We start from the raw sequence: 14,706 nt of genomic DNA on the forward strand, positions 1-14,706 counted from the left end.
GTCAAAAGCAGTAGTAGCACTGGAGTCCCAGTCCTACTTGTAGTGTTGGGCTACAAATGAATAATAAAGGTTGACTTGCATATTACTTAATCACCTATTTTTACAAATAAGTTAAGTGGAGAAATTATCAGAAACTTAGCTTAGAACCAGAGTAGTTTAAAGAGTAGCTGGTGATGGGGGTAAAGAGAAGACACATTTGGGCTTACTTTCCAAACATGCTCCTTCTTTTGTAACATTGTTTCATTCTGCCCTGAAGAGTATACAGAGCTACAACAGTAATAATATTTAGAAAAGTGAAGTCATGCTTTTATTTGCCTTTGAAATACATCTGATCCCAATAAAAACATCAAATGTGTTCAAGCTAAACAACTCTCTTAAGGGCTGCTCAAAAATCTTACCTTTTCTAGATAGGTCTGCATGATGACTGCAGGATTTTCTAAGCAAGTTTCTGCTAACCAGGTGCCACAAACCCTCAGACATTCTGTGTATATTAGTTTTAGGTTGGGATCATTCTGTATATGAAAGCAAAATCTTAAAATGTAATTCATTATCATGACTATATAAAAGAATCATCCACGTAGGGGGAAAAAAGCAGGTTAAAAATGTCTTTCCTCATTTGCTTTTACCTTACAACTATTTTAATAATTCCAAATATGTAGGTTTATAAAATAATCATTCTCTACTGTTTATTATTATTACTATTATCAGAGCAACTCACATTTATTGAGTACTTTCATATGCTAGGCATTTCTACCAGCTTTATGTATAGTAACTCATTTAATCCTTAAAAGAACCCTATGAAATAAGTACTATTGTTATCCTTAATTAGAAAACTACAACTGAGGTCAAAGAGAGTAGGTAACTCCCTGGAGTCCACATTGTTAAGCAATATTTAAACAACATATCATATGAGTTCCCAGGGCTTTGGTATAATGATGAATTCTCTAGTGATGAAGGATGTAATATAAGTTTCCATTATCCAAAAGTACAAAAAGTTGATATTCACCAAGTAGGTTTATGTCAGAGGGACATCATTGTGTCCAAACCTTTAAAACACTTCATGATTCCTACAAATGCTGCTACTTTGCCCATCATATGCTGGAGATAGAGTTGAAGAAGCAACCAAGTTTACAATAACTAATATAGGTAATGTTAGATAAAATATTAGACATGATGTTTTCAAGGTATTTGGATTAGCAACCCAATTATTCCAACTTGCTTTTTTCTAAAAGTTTTGTTCTCTTATGCATTTCCTCTTCCATTTTTTTTGTCATTTCAAATTTATAGTATCTATTTCATCTTTGTTTCCCACATACTGTAGAAAGTTTAAAAAACTGAGGCTTATCACTGGGATAGATTAACCGACAACAAGATGGACTGATAGAAATGCTATAAATAGGAAAAATGAATACTTTCTAAACTTCTTTTACAAATATTAATTTTCAAGACTCCTTTTAACAATTTCTTGTTCATGGGTCAAAGCTTTAATAAAAGTTTTAATAAAATTGGTAATTACTTTAAATTTTATTTTAAATATTTTAATGCACAGTCATTTTTCTTATAACAGTAAAATACGAATTTGGCCAATAGAAAAAAAGTGAACCTCTGTACAACTGGCACCCAGCTTCTTGATCATTTGCTTGAGAATACTCAGGGCAAGACTCTGTTCCTTTTTTGCCCAGAATACTTGTGCTTCCTCCAGCTGCCACTCAGAGACTCCACAACTAGCTGAATTATACTGTTTAATTTGAAATATTGCCCTTTCAGGAAGCTGAAATGAAAATGACAAATAAGAATAAATACTTTTACTATTACTAATACTACCACTACTATTACTAATAAAAGCAGTTACTACCATTCACTGAGGACTTGACTATTTGTCAGGACTGTCTTAAGTGCATCTCTGATTGCCTTCCCCAGGCCCGATGTCGGCCTATCTGTTTTTCTCTTTATATAAAGACATCTATCTAATTATGTGTGTTTATACACAGTATATAAAATTGCTGACTTGTTATAAATACAATGAGTAAGTTAGGTAGCTTCTCATTTTTTTAACCAGGCAACTGAGGTTTAGAGACGGTGAGTACCTTGTTCAAGGCTCAAACTCAGGTCTAATTCCAAAATGGGAAATCTTAAACAATTATGCTATACAATGTTTTAATAGCAATCTCTGTCTCTCAATGACATTTCTTTTTTACTTATGCTTTCTATTTTCTGGGTAATAAAAGGCAAGGTCAAGAGGTGAGATGACATAGTCTTAAATCTGATTACCTGAGTGTTCTTGAAAGTTCGGGCTAATACAGATAGTTCTACAAGATGCTTGGTGAGAATATCCTTAAGACACTCTCTTTGCGAGTTTTCCATTTCCTTTTCCATCAAGATCTCCAAAATGACTGTGCGTAGAGCCATTATAGGCTCCTGAAAACTAAAATCACTGTCTTTGAGAAGCTGGGAATGTTTCCACCACTTAATATATACTTCAGAGGGCTGCCTATCTGTTATTGATCTGAAAGCCAAATCACAGAATTCACATAAGAGAAATGAAAAAAAAACCACAAAAAACCCTGCTAATATGCAGGTTCTGAAACTTAAGATTTAATAAACACAAAGGAATTTTTTTTTTTTTAATTGACAAATACAGGCAGTGGGCCGGATTTGGCCCGCGGGCTATAGTTTACCTACCCTTGACCTGGTCCAACATTTTCTCTCTTTTTTTTAACATCTTTATTGGAGTATAATTGCTTTACAATGTTGTGTTAGTTTCTGCTTTATAACAAAGTGAATCAGCTACACATATACATATATCCCCATACCTCCTCCCTCTTACATCTCCCTCCCATCCTCCCTATCCCACCCCTCTAGGTGGTCACAAAGCACCCCTGGGGGGCAGGACACAAAGGAATTTTTGCAGTAACATGACTGGAACTTCTAAAATAATCCAAAATAAGGACCATAGTTTAGAAACCTACAATATGGTCAGACCTCTGAGGGTCAGTCAGCAGAGAACCCAACACATGATGAACACTTAAAGATTTTTTCCTTTCTTTGTTTAAATTGGAGTATTGTTTATGTTAGTTTCAGGTATACAGCATAGTGATTTAATATTTTTATAGATGATACTTTCAAGATTTTCTTAAAAATACTCTTCAACCTCACAAAAAGCAACACTTCTAAACTAACATTCTTCTGAAATGAGAACACATTCATCAGGCCTGTCATTCAGAACATCTATACCTCTTGTCCAGCTCCAATGTTCCCTGTGGTAAAAAGGACAGTCAGCAAGGAAATGTAATAAACTCATTATCTACTGTGCCTGCCACGCACAGGGCATGACTATGCAAAGTAGCAGCTGTTAAAGAAAGAACAATCCAATGAAGGAAATGCTGGCACCTGGTAAAGGTTTCATATACCGATACTATTTATTAAAGGAAGAGAAAATGCATATTGTACAATTAGTTTATATGAACAGAGTGCTTCCCAGATGTTCAACTAAGCAATACTGTCCAATCCTTTAGGCCTACTATGTGAAGAGAAATTAAGATGAAGCAAGGAGACTAAGATGATAAGGTGATGACTAGGAAATGAAAGCTCTTTTAGTTGCTTGATAAAGAAGGAAACAGTAACATAAATTCACAGGAACCAAAACTTTAATTCCTCCCAAAATGATCCTAGAGCAGCAGGTCTCAAATTTTCTAATCTCAGGAATGCTTTACACTCTTACAAATTATTGAAGACCCCCAAAGAGCTTTTGTTTATTGGATTATACCTATTAATATTTACCTTATTAGAAACTAAAACTGAGAAAAATCTAACATGTATTAATTTATTTTAAAATAACAATAGTAAATCGACTATATATCATATATCATAAATAACATTTTTTATAAAAAAATAACTATCCTTCCCAAAACAAAACAAATTTAGTGAGAAGAGCACTGTTTCACATTTATGCAAACCTCTTTGATGTCTGGCTTAATGGAGACAGTTAAATTCTCATCTTTGCTTCTGCATTTGGTTTGCTGTGCTATGATGTTTGGCTGAAGTATATGAAGAAAATCTAGCTTCATACAGATACATAGTTGGAAAAGGGAGGAGTATTTTCATAGTCTTCAGATAATTGTGGCTATTCTCTGATACCTCACCAAAACTTCACTATACCTCATGAGAGAATGAGAGCAAAAATACCAGATAACATTTTGTAAGAACAGTTTTGATTTCATGAACTCCTGAATGGATCTTGGGAAAACCAGGATCTCTACACCACACTTTGCGAACTGCTGTCCTAGAGCATAGGTATTTGGTACCAGCTCATCAAACTTTCCCTTTCTTCCTTATAACTCCCTAGCAGAGAAAGATCCAGGAACACTGGAAAGTGAGATCACTTCCTTTTCACCATTATAAGAGGCAATCTCCCCTAAACACTCCATATTCATTAACATCGACTGTTTACTAAGAATTGGTCACCAGGAAAAAGCACTAGGGATACAAAGGATTCAAGGATAAATAAGCCCTATTTTTAGGGAGCTTCTAGTACAGCATGGCAGAGTATACATAAAATGACACCAATGCAATGTGATACTAAAACAGAATGGAGTATAATGTGCTATGGTAAAAAACATGAGGAAACAATTTCATCTAGGGTTGAACAGGGAAAAAGTTGTAAAGAGAAAAACACAATAAGTTAAATTTTAATAACCTGCATTTTTACAATGAATATTTTTGAAAATGTTTATTTTAACAAGATCACAGTTCATTAGGTTAATTTACTTATATCTTGATAAAAGATATTGAAATAAACCTATAGCTGATCTCTATATAGTTTTTATTTTTTAAAGTCCCTATTGGTAACAGAAAGGTTATACTTTGGAATACACAGTCATTTCAATCACATACCTTGAGAAAAGCTCCCCAATGTTTTCGAGCTCTCCGATGGCCTGCAATCTGCTAAGTGTAGGGTAGAGGGAATACACAGACTCAAGACTGCCCTTACACAACTCTTCCACTTCTTTAACTCTAGTGGCAGAAAAGACAAGACACTTAAAAACTAAGAAGAGGTTTGCAGGAAGATAAAAGTTGACTTCCCATTATAGGCCTTGGTGTGGATCTAATAATACTAACACTCACAAGCACAAGCATAAGGTAGTGGAAACAAAGTAAGCCTTGGAATTGTACAGACCTAATCTAAATCCCAGTTTTGCCAGTAATAGCTGAATAGCTTTGGGCACATTACTGGATTCCTCTGAACCCAGTTTTTTCACTTCCAGTTGAAAATTAAAGAATACATACAGAAAAAGCCTAACAAAGTGGCCACCACATGATAAGCACTTAAATGGTAGCAAGTATTACTTCTGTAATAAAGTACAGGATTTATTAGATCACAAATACTGTTAAACAAAAAATGTGTTACATTTGTTTAGCCTGTTAGAGTTAAGTTCTTTGTTGTGCATTATCTCATTTGTACCTCATAACAAGCCTTTAAGAATTGACCATTAGTCACCATTTTATAAAAAGGACACTAAACGTTAAAAGAGGTAAATGACACATAACTACTAGAGGAGAAAAGATTAAAATTCTCAGTACACTGGTCCCGGAAGAAAACAAAGGAATGGGAAACAAGAAGACCTTCTTCAGTGTTCTGCGTAAATAATTGATCAGGGCTCCCAAAGGGAATTTTATTTTTAAAGGTAGAATATATCTGAACCACATAAGCAAAGAAAAAGTTATTACATAAGAAAAAAATAACTTACACTTTATGTAAGTACCTAACATATGAGCATGCTCTTACATCTAAAACAAAAACTTAAAACGTAACATTGGTTATATATATATAAACATTTGTGTGTATATATATGTGTACATATACATATCAAGTGTGTATTAAAGAATTCTTTTGTACAAAATTTAAAATATGAAGTACAGAATACAATTATTAAGACAAGAATACTCATAATTCTTATGAAAACATGCTTGCAACAGATAAAATTCATCTGAGCACTCATTTCTCAGATATGTAAAAGCTATGAAATTCTTAATTGTTGAATATTTCCTCCCACTTTTGCACTACTTTGAGTTTCAACACTGACTAGTATGAATTATTAATTACACAGGGAATTTTTTTAAAGGATGGAAAGGGAATGACAAGGAAACAACCTGACCACAGCCACCAGGTCTTACTCCTTCACCAGTGCAAATCCTTGTGTTGAAATTATTCTTCAAGTTTTCAGAAAAGAAGCCATGACATTAAATATTAAAATACAGTAACTCTTTCTTTTTATAATACCTGGCATATTTGAGACTTTCATAAAAAGTGGAGAATTCCCCATCTCTTAGAGACTGCAGAGCATTATACAATGATTCATGGTAACTGGTTCCTTCTATTCCTTTGCTGTGAAATAATTTTAAAAATAAAAGAAAAAGACATTTAAAAATAGAGACTCCTAAGATATGTATGCATAAACAGCTTCACCAAAAGGCAAAATTTTAAACTAAAATTAAGATATCTCCATTTTAAAAAAATGCATTTCTAGAAAACTTGGTAAGAATTACAAAGAATTTTGTGGATCATTTAAATTCTTCAAGCAGAAAAAAGTGAATTTCTCAGATATTTTTCCTGGCTCTAAACATGTTATATTCTCATTTATTTATTTGATGAACACCTACTACGTGCCAGGCACTAGTCACCAGGTTCTAGATGCAGGGAATCCATTAGTGGACAAGTCAGATCAGGTCCCCATTCTCATGGAGTTTATGTTCTGGTTTGCAGATGGACAATAAATAAGAAAAATACCAGACAGTGACAAAGGACATATAGGAAAGTAAAATAGGGTAACAAAACAGAATGACTGGGTGGCTATTTTAGAATGGACAGTCAGAAAAGATGTATCTGAATATGTCACATTATTAAACTACAGTCTGAATGACAAGTAGCCACCTTCACGGTAACAGGGGAAAAAGAAGATATAAAAACAGCCTGGCAAAAAAATAAAAAAAAAAAATAAAAAATAAAAAAAAAAAAAAAAAAAAAAACACAGCCTGGCTTGATGGAAAAAAACATGGGAGAAGTGCTATGTGGCTGAAATATAGTATGCAAGGGGAAAAACAGAATATGGAGATTCACAGAGACAAGTAGGAATCAGCTCACAGAGTAAAATGTTTTTAAAATGTGAGTGCATATCTCTAATTTTACAGCAATCTAACAGTTTGAAATCTGAAAGACATTCTAATTAATGAAATTTTTTTCTATGAAAGTGATTAAACATACAATGAATATGATTTAATTTTTTTGCTTATATCATCAAAAGACTTTTTACATAAATACACAATCTTTTATTAGATTAGGTGTTTGGCTTTTCATTCAGAACACATGGTGATGGTATATGTAGGTTATAAACGTTTTCTTCCCGTGCTAGTGATTTAGCAGTGTTTTTTTTAATAAAAGAAAATATTTCACAAATAAAGATAAACAGTCTTTCGTGTACCATCCAGCCAATAAAAGTGCCATCTAACTAAATAAAATGTTTGCAGCAGGAAGTGAGAAGGGAAACGCCTATATTTCTCTTTGGATTTATAAACAATAAGTGAATAAGATTCTCATGAGAAAATAATTTTTATATTTCTATTTTCAAAAATATCTTGAGGGTGGAGGTGCCCTAATATAAGAAGAGAGTGAAATTCAGCCTTACGTACACTTACTGCATACTGCTATATTATTTAAGCATTTAGCTTACAGCATCTACAAAACATGAAAACATAACACCTGCTACATTCATAGAGCAAGATAAAAACAGTTCATTATTCATAGCTAGAGAAATGGCAATTAAAAATGTCTGAATTCTTCTTACTTGACAGAAATGCAGTGGTCCCACTGCATATTCCTCCATGCTACTTGGTAATGAAGTTCCTGTAGTTCAGCACACCACTCTTTATTTTCATGATCTAATCCCCTTAAATAGACGGAAAGGATATGGCAGAGTCCCAAATTCTGCAAGGCCTATGCAGGAGTTAAAAAAAAAAAAGGAATAAAAAATAACAGAATACTAGAGATACAAAAAACAGCAAACATAAAAAGTAACTTTCGGGCTTCCCTGGTGGCACAGCGGTTGAGAGTCTGCCTGCTAGTGCAGGGGACATGGGTTTGAGCCCTGGTCTGGGAGGATCCCACATGCCGCGGAGCAACTGGGCCCGTGAGCCACAACTACTGAGCCTGAGTGTCTGGAGCCTGTGCTCCGCAACAAGAGAGGCCGCGATAGTGAGAGGCCCGCACACCGCGATGAAGAGTGGCCCCTGCTTGTCACAACTGGAGAAAGCCCTCGCACAGAAACGAAGACCCAACACAGCAAAAAAATAAAAAATAAACTCCTACCCCCAACATCTTCTTTAAAAAAAAAAAGGTAACTTTCACAATTTTAGTAGTTCACAACATCACTTAAAATGCCAACCTAAAACACAAAGATTGAGCTCAAAGGGTTCTGATATTGGATAAAAGAGTGGCTAAGGAATATTAGCCAGTAACAGAAATGACAACTCCTGGGACAAACTCTAGTGCAAGCTATGAGAAATAGTTTACATGAGGTTTTCCATACAAAGGACTTAATTCACTACCGGGCACATTGTACACAGTCAAGAAATGTCTTCTACTGTTAGCTAAGAAGATTATGACCAACAAATCTACACTATCTTTCAGGTCAGTGACTTTTCCAATTTACCTGTGTATCCCTCTGAGTTTTAATCCCAGTGCCTAAAAAAGAACCTTCAGTCTTACCTCTACAGTTTATCTGGTTGTGTAAATATTCCACTGACATACTGAAATAATCTGAGCACTACACTAGTAGTGCTTTACCAAAGCAGAAAAAAAAGTACCTGGATTATTCCTGCCTGGCGAGTTGAGGAGGAGATTGCTGTCTCAAGGTCATATGTTACTAGGGCTTTCCCCCACATTGCTTCATGTTCATATGTTCGCAGTCTATAAGAAAAGAGTTTTTAAATGCTTTTGAGTTTTACATACATGTAACTTCTTTCATAACAGAATGACTATAGCATTATCTATAAAAAAGCAATTTACCTAGTAAGGGGTTGTAATATTTTCCCTCCACCACAACCATAAAGACTATCTGGCTCTCCTATACTTCTGTAGATTTCTAAGAGCAGATCCTAAAAACATGGAAACAACAAAAATTGGAGGGGAAAACTATCAGTTTATGAATTCAGCAAATTTGAAATTATATCATTACCATCATGTAACTCCCAACTCTACATGTTATGTTATAAAAGTAAAATATGATATTTAAATATATACTAAAGATACTGATCAGCAACACAACAAACTGATCCCACACAACAGAATGACTGTGGACTACCTGACAAGAATTGCTCACGATTTAGTGAATTAGATAAGAAATAAATCCCAACCTAACAGGCTTCTAACACATGCAAAAATAATCATAAAAACAAAAGCAAAAAAAAAACAAAAAGCAAACAATCCCATCAACAGCTAAAACTGACATGGGAAAACGAAGTCCTGCAAAGTCTGACTCTTGAAAACTGAGTTTGGTAAAAATACAAGCTGTAAAGGTTTTCTATGAGAGAAAATTCAAAGTTGCACTATGTTATAATTGGTAAAATGTGATATGGATAAAGAATTGGTTTGATGACTCAAAACTCTGTTATAAAATTCACTCAGGAAAGAATTGATTCTGCTTAAAATAATCTCAGTAAAATAAAAATTAAAATAGCAAACAAAACAGAAAGAAAAAAAGGAAAAAGAAAACAAAAATCAAAAAAGAAAACAGAAAATTAGAAACTGCATTGCAGAGAAAATTGATCAAGCAATTTAATTATCTTAATGGTACTTGCTCCAGGAAATACTTTCTAAACACAAATTGATATTGGCATAATTCTAGTAAATCAAACTGTTTCTATTCATAAACGTGAAATCAAGCCCTCAGTATTGGAACATTCAGTTCAGAAGCCTAGCACAGTGCCTGAAGCACAGGAGATACTCCAGAAACTCAGAAAAGAGGCTAAGACTATAAAGAAGCAAAAAAAGGAAAGAGAAAAATCAGGAGAATGGTATCAAAAAGGTAGATAGAACATATTTCAAGTAAGGCATGGTTGATGGTGTTAAGTGTTGATGAAACATTAAGGAAGAAGTTGAATGAAAGGTGACCGCTAGACTTAGTAGCATGAAGTTTATGACTGACATTAGCAAGTGCTATTCAGTGGAGAGAGTAAAAGGAAGGAAATGGAGACAGGAAATACAGACAACTTTTTCACAAGGTTTGGCTGTGATGGAAAGGGAGAAAAAAACGATGTCACCTTTAAGAGAACATAGGGAAAAGGGAAATGATTTTGTGTCCGTTTGAAGGAGAATGTTTTTAATAAGTTTGAAAATTTGAATATGTTGAGGAGCACGGCACAATAAAAAAAATGTTCCTGAGAAAGAGTTGATGAAAAACAAAGCACAGAAAGAAGGACAGAAGGAGAAACTTTCTCTGCTTTAACAAGAGGAAAGATTACAATGGCAGCAGATGCAGGGAGATTTCTATGTTTGACAGTGGGATGTGGTGGGACTTCCTATAATGTCCCCTATTTTTTCCAAGAAGTAGGAGGAGAGACAAACAAAAGACAGAGAAGAGAACATCAGAGGTTTAAGCAAACTGAAGAAGATGAAACTCATTTTAGAGGAATTAGGTGACCAAAGAAATTCAGTAAGAATGGGTCAATTTAAGAGTAAACATTAAAAAATTTACAGAAGAAGCAATCTGCCCTGAGATGTGACATACAATAAACAAGTAAACAAATAAAAATATAATTATAAATGTTAAGTGCTACAAAGAAAATGAACAGAGTACTGTAGGAGAAAATACATGGTATAAATTCACCCTATGAGATAGGTGGTTTTACTTCCATCTTTCAGATAAAGGAACTCAAGGTTGGAAAGGTTAAGTCATTTGTGCAAGATTACACAACTAAGTGGTTGAGTCAGGGTTATAACTCCAGTTTGTCTACTCCAAGGCCTAAGCCTCAAACCATGACTTTATGTATATGACAGTCCAAAAAGGTAACTTCAGTTTGAAAATCAAATGACAAATCAAATCTATACAGTCTCTATAACAAAATAATAGTCCAAAGTATAAAACAAATATTATCACTTATAATAAGGTCAATAATATTTACCTGTAAACTTATTCCAGTTTCTTCCTTACTTTTTTCACTCAAACTGGAAATAGTTGTACTCTGGCTTCCTTCTTCAAATGTAAGACTTCTGTTTGTCACAAGAGCACCTCTTTTAATGGGAATATACTATTTTTAAGCTTGCTAATACATATACCATACACTTTGACAGAAAAAACTAACAAAGATTACAAATAAAATATAATGAACCATTTATATTTAAAAACAATACCAGTTAGACCTAGAATAGAAAAGGAATTTGTTAGTATTAATTCTTTGAATGAGAATTACATTTGAATGACAGTCTCGTTTATGGGAAGGCTATATGCCAAAATATGCTTATTTACAGAGCTTAAAAATAGAGAAGTCCCTGAGTTCAATTCCTAAATGTTCTGTCAGTGGTTTTACCTGAAGTTTAACCTCATTAATAAACACAGGCACACAAAATTAAGACCGTACTTGAGACACCGCTTAACACTTGATAATTTGGCAAAAATTAAGAAGTCTGATAATATTAAGTGTTAAAAAGGAAGTGGATCAGTAACAACCAAGGTAATAACACTAGTAAGTGATAGTCAGAATTAGAATTCAATTTCTCTACTCCAAGGCCTCAGCTTTACATATGCATATGATACTCAATCCTATAAATAATTTCAATTCTAAAACCATGCCAGCTATACAATGTTTATGACAATAATAATCCAATGTATAAAATAAATACTATCATAAGTGATGTTATCTCTATTATTTACCTATACTTATTTCAGTTTTTTCTTTACTTTTTTTACTCAAACTAGAAATAGTGGTAGTTTGAATCTCTTCTTTAAATGTGAAGCTTCCTACTGAGCCACTTCTTCGTGAACTACATTTCTGAGTTGGTATAACCACTTTAAAAACCAATTTGGCACTATCTTATAAGACTGAAAATTTGTATACCCTGCAACCCAATAATTCTACACCTATCATTAACAGGGGAATGGTTAAATGAATTGTGGCATATTCTCCCACTGGTATATTATGTGGCAGTGACAAATTAATGAACCACAGCAACACACAACATAGACAAATCTTACCAAAAAACTGAGGGAAAAAAACAAGTTGTAGGAAAGCACACATATAACTTCTTAGGAAGCTCAAAAATAAGGAAACTAAACTATATTTATGGGTTTCTACTCACATGAAAACAGTATCATCCAAACAAATGAGCAACACAAAACATGAGATAACATTTACTTCTTGGAGGAGCACAGAGGGGTGGGATAGAGGAGACCCACTGACAAAATGGCACTGACAACATTCTATTTTGCTTTATAACCTTTATATGTAAATATTACATATATTTTCCTTATTGGTAAGTTATGCAGAAAAAAGTTTTTAGAGGAGAAACTTGGACAGTAGGAACAACAGTATTAGAGTCTATGATTTTGAGTCTAGAGCTATAATTCATCTAGGCAAAAAACAGAGTTGCCAGGACTTCTGTCAGGCATTGCCTTAGGTATTAGGAATACTAAAATGACTGAGGTGTGAACTACGACCGGTTGTCTAAATACTGTTTGAAGGAGTTTTGATTTCTTTCTAAAAAAAATTATGGATACTAACTTTGAAGGCTCATACTTTCTCAGGAGCAAGTTAACAAATAAAACTCTGTATGTATTCCTGAATACCTAGTATAAGGCATTTTGCTATTAACTAACTCGAATAGAAAACCTAAGAGAGCAATTCAGTTTTCTGACCTGACAGTGTTTGTAAACTGTTGATCTGTATTTTGCTTTTATACTTTTCCTGATCACTTTAGATTTATAAAAGTCTCAGTTCACCTGAGTCACTGAAGAAAATTAGCATTCCCTGCCCTCTCTATACACCTTATGTCTGTTTGCCCTCCCCTTCCCATCAGGCATCTGAAAACAAAAAAAGTCAAAATCAGACTGTCAAAGCAAACAGCAAGCCCCATTTGTCAAGCACTTTTCCCCTAAAGTTAACAAAAATAAAATCCAGGCACTCCTGCTTGTTAAACAAGCAATTTTGCAAAAATGTCCCACATTCTATATGATCACCTATCCTCAAATTAAAAGAGCTTTTATTTATACTCAAATAAGAGCTCAGTTATTCACTCCTGATTAGTAAAAAAATATTATTCTATGGAACCAAGATACCGAGGCACATTCAGATTAAAACTACTACTACTAAGTATGCAGGATTTTTGCCAAATTTTTAAGATCAAGAGTAGGCAAAAATCAATTTCTTACTCATTTCATACTTAAAGGACAACATATCAATACTTGTCTTTGTACAAAGTCTAAGTGATCACAAACATATCACTTATACATTATACAAATGATCTACATATTGTAGATTTTTAATTGTTTTCAATTGAAAAGTAGAAATTAAAACAAACCAGAGAGTTAAGAAATCAGTCCAAGCCTACTAAGTTAATTATATTTGAACTAGGCTCTGAATTCCGGTTCCTGGTTTTTCACAGTCCAAAAACCATACTGCTTCTAGCTTAATGACAATCCAAAGTAGAAATTATAAGTAGCAAGCATAAGAAATGCATCAATATAACATCTCTTTGCTAATTTTGTAATATGAGTGATTTTGTGGTGGAAAAGTGAGGATAACTATAAAAATAAACACTAAGCTATTTGAAATAAAGACTTGAGAAGGGCAGTTGGGACAATAAACTGTATATTTTTTACTCTTCGACTTTCCTGGCTATTTTTTGCTTTTCCCTATTATCTAAGATACTTGTTAGACTTTTATGAAAGTTCTAACTCAGAGGAAAAGCAAATTAAAGTAGTAGAGATACGGGTAGATAAAATAATGAAAGTGATTTAGTCACAGAAAGCAATCAGTTACATTACTTCTAGTCAATAAGTAAAATGGATCTTCAATAAACTGAGGGAATAGTGGTAAACAATTTAACTGAAGTTAGAGAATCACTCAACCATTTGAAAAATAATTATTGATCACATATTAAGTTCCCAATGCTAGTTACTATGGGGAATACAGAGGAAAATAAGGATGATCTCTGTCCCCCAGGAGCTTGCTATGTGTATAATTTTTATAATTCTTAAGTAATAAACATCTCTATTTCAGAGGAGAATTGCTTATTTCTTTAAAAAATTTTTATTATCATTTCTCTTTAAAAGGTAGACACCGTCTATCTAAAATATCTTTTAAATGGGAGTGACAGTAAACAAATGTTTAATATATACCTTTAATGAAACAATGTCAACACCAATTTTACAAACAAAAACTTCCAAATTCCATTACCTTTTCTCTTGATCATCCATATTCTTCTTATCTGCATAGATTTCTGCATAGAGCAATGCTGTAAAATGAGCAGCACAAGACTGAGCTACCTTGGCAACCTCTAGATAATTCAATTCCAGCCAGAAAGCATCATCAAAAACTGTTCCTGAAGAAGGTCTAAAGAAAAAAATTTAAATATCTAGTCATGTCCATTTCTTTAACTTAAATGCCAAAAGAAAAGTATGTTGATATAGAATCCAATGGTAGCAAATGCTAGTTAGA

The 14,706-nt window shown here is 33.6% G+C and overlaps 1 protein-coding gene across 3 annotated transcripts in view; it reads right to left on the reverse strand.

Annotated features, from left to right (window-relative positions):
• ATM (ATM serine/threonine kinase) overlaps positions 1-14,706 on the reverse strand; it is a gene marked incomplete at its 5' end in the record, with an annotated part of 136,091 nt that overhangs the window by 37,246 nt on the left and 84,139 nt on the right. For 2 of the 3 annotated variants that reach the window (XM_082660331.1, XM_082660332.1), the window contains 10 exons: positions 399-512; positions 1,604-1,771; positions 2,272-2,506; positions 4,894-5,013; positions 6,281-6,385; positions 7,842-7,990; positions 8,860-8,962; positions 9,062-9,150; positions 11,176-11,263; positions 14,446-14,601. In XM_082660331.1, the coding sequence (XP_082516457.1) occupies positions 399-512; positions 1,604-1,771; positions 2,272-2,506; positions 4,894-5,013; positions 6,281-6,385; positions 7,842-7,990; positions 8,860-8,962; positions 9,062-9,150; positions 11,176-11,263; positions 14,446-14,601 (1,327 nt within the window). Of the gene's footprint in view, positions 1-398; positions 513-1,603; positions 1,772-2,271; positions 2,507-4,893; positions 5,014-6,280; positions 6,386-7,841; positions 7,991-8,859; positions 8,963-9,061; positions 9,151-11,175; positions 11,285-14,445; positions 14,602-14,706 lie in introns of all 3 variants that reach the window. The other variant, XM_082660330.1, reaches the window with a different exon arrangement.

Source organism: Grampus griseus (assembly GCF_964374135.1).
Source record: "Grampus griseus genome assembly, chromosome: 8".
In the NCBI taxonomy this organism is placed as follows: Eukaryota; Metazoa; Chordata; class Mammalia; order Artiodactyla; family Delphinidae; genus Grampus; species Grampus griseus.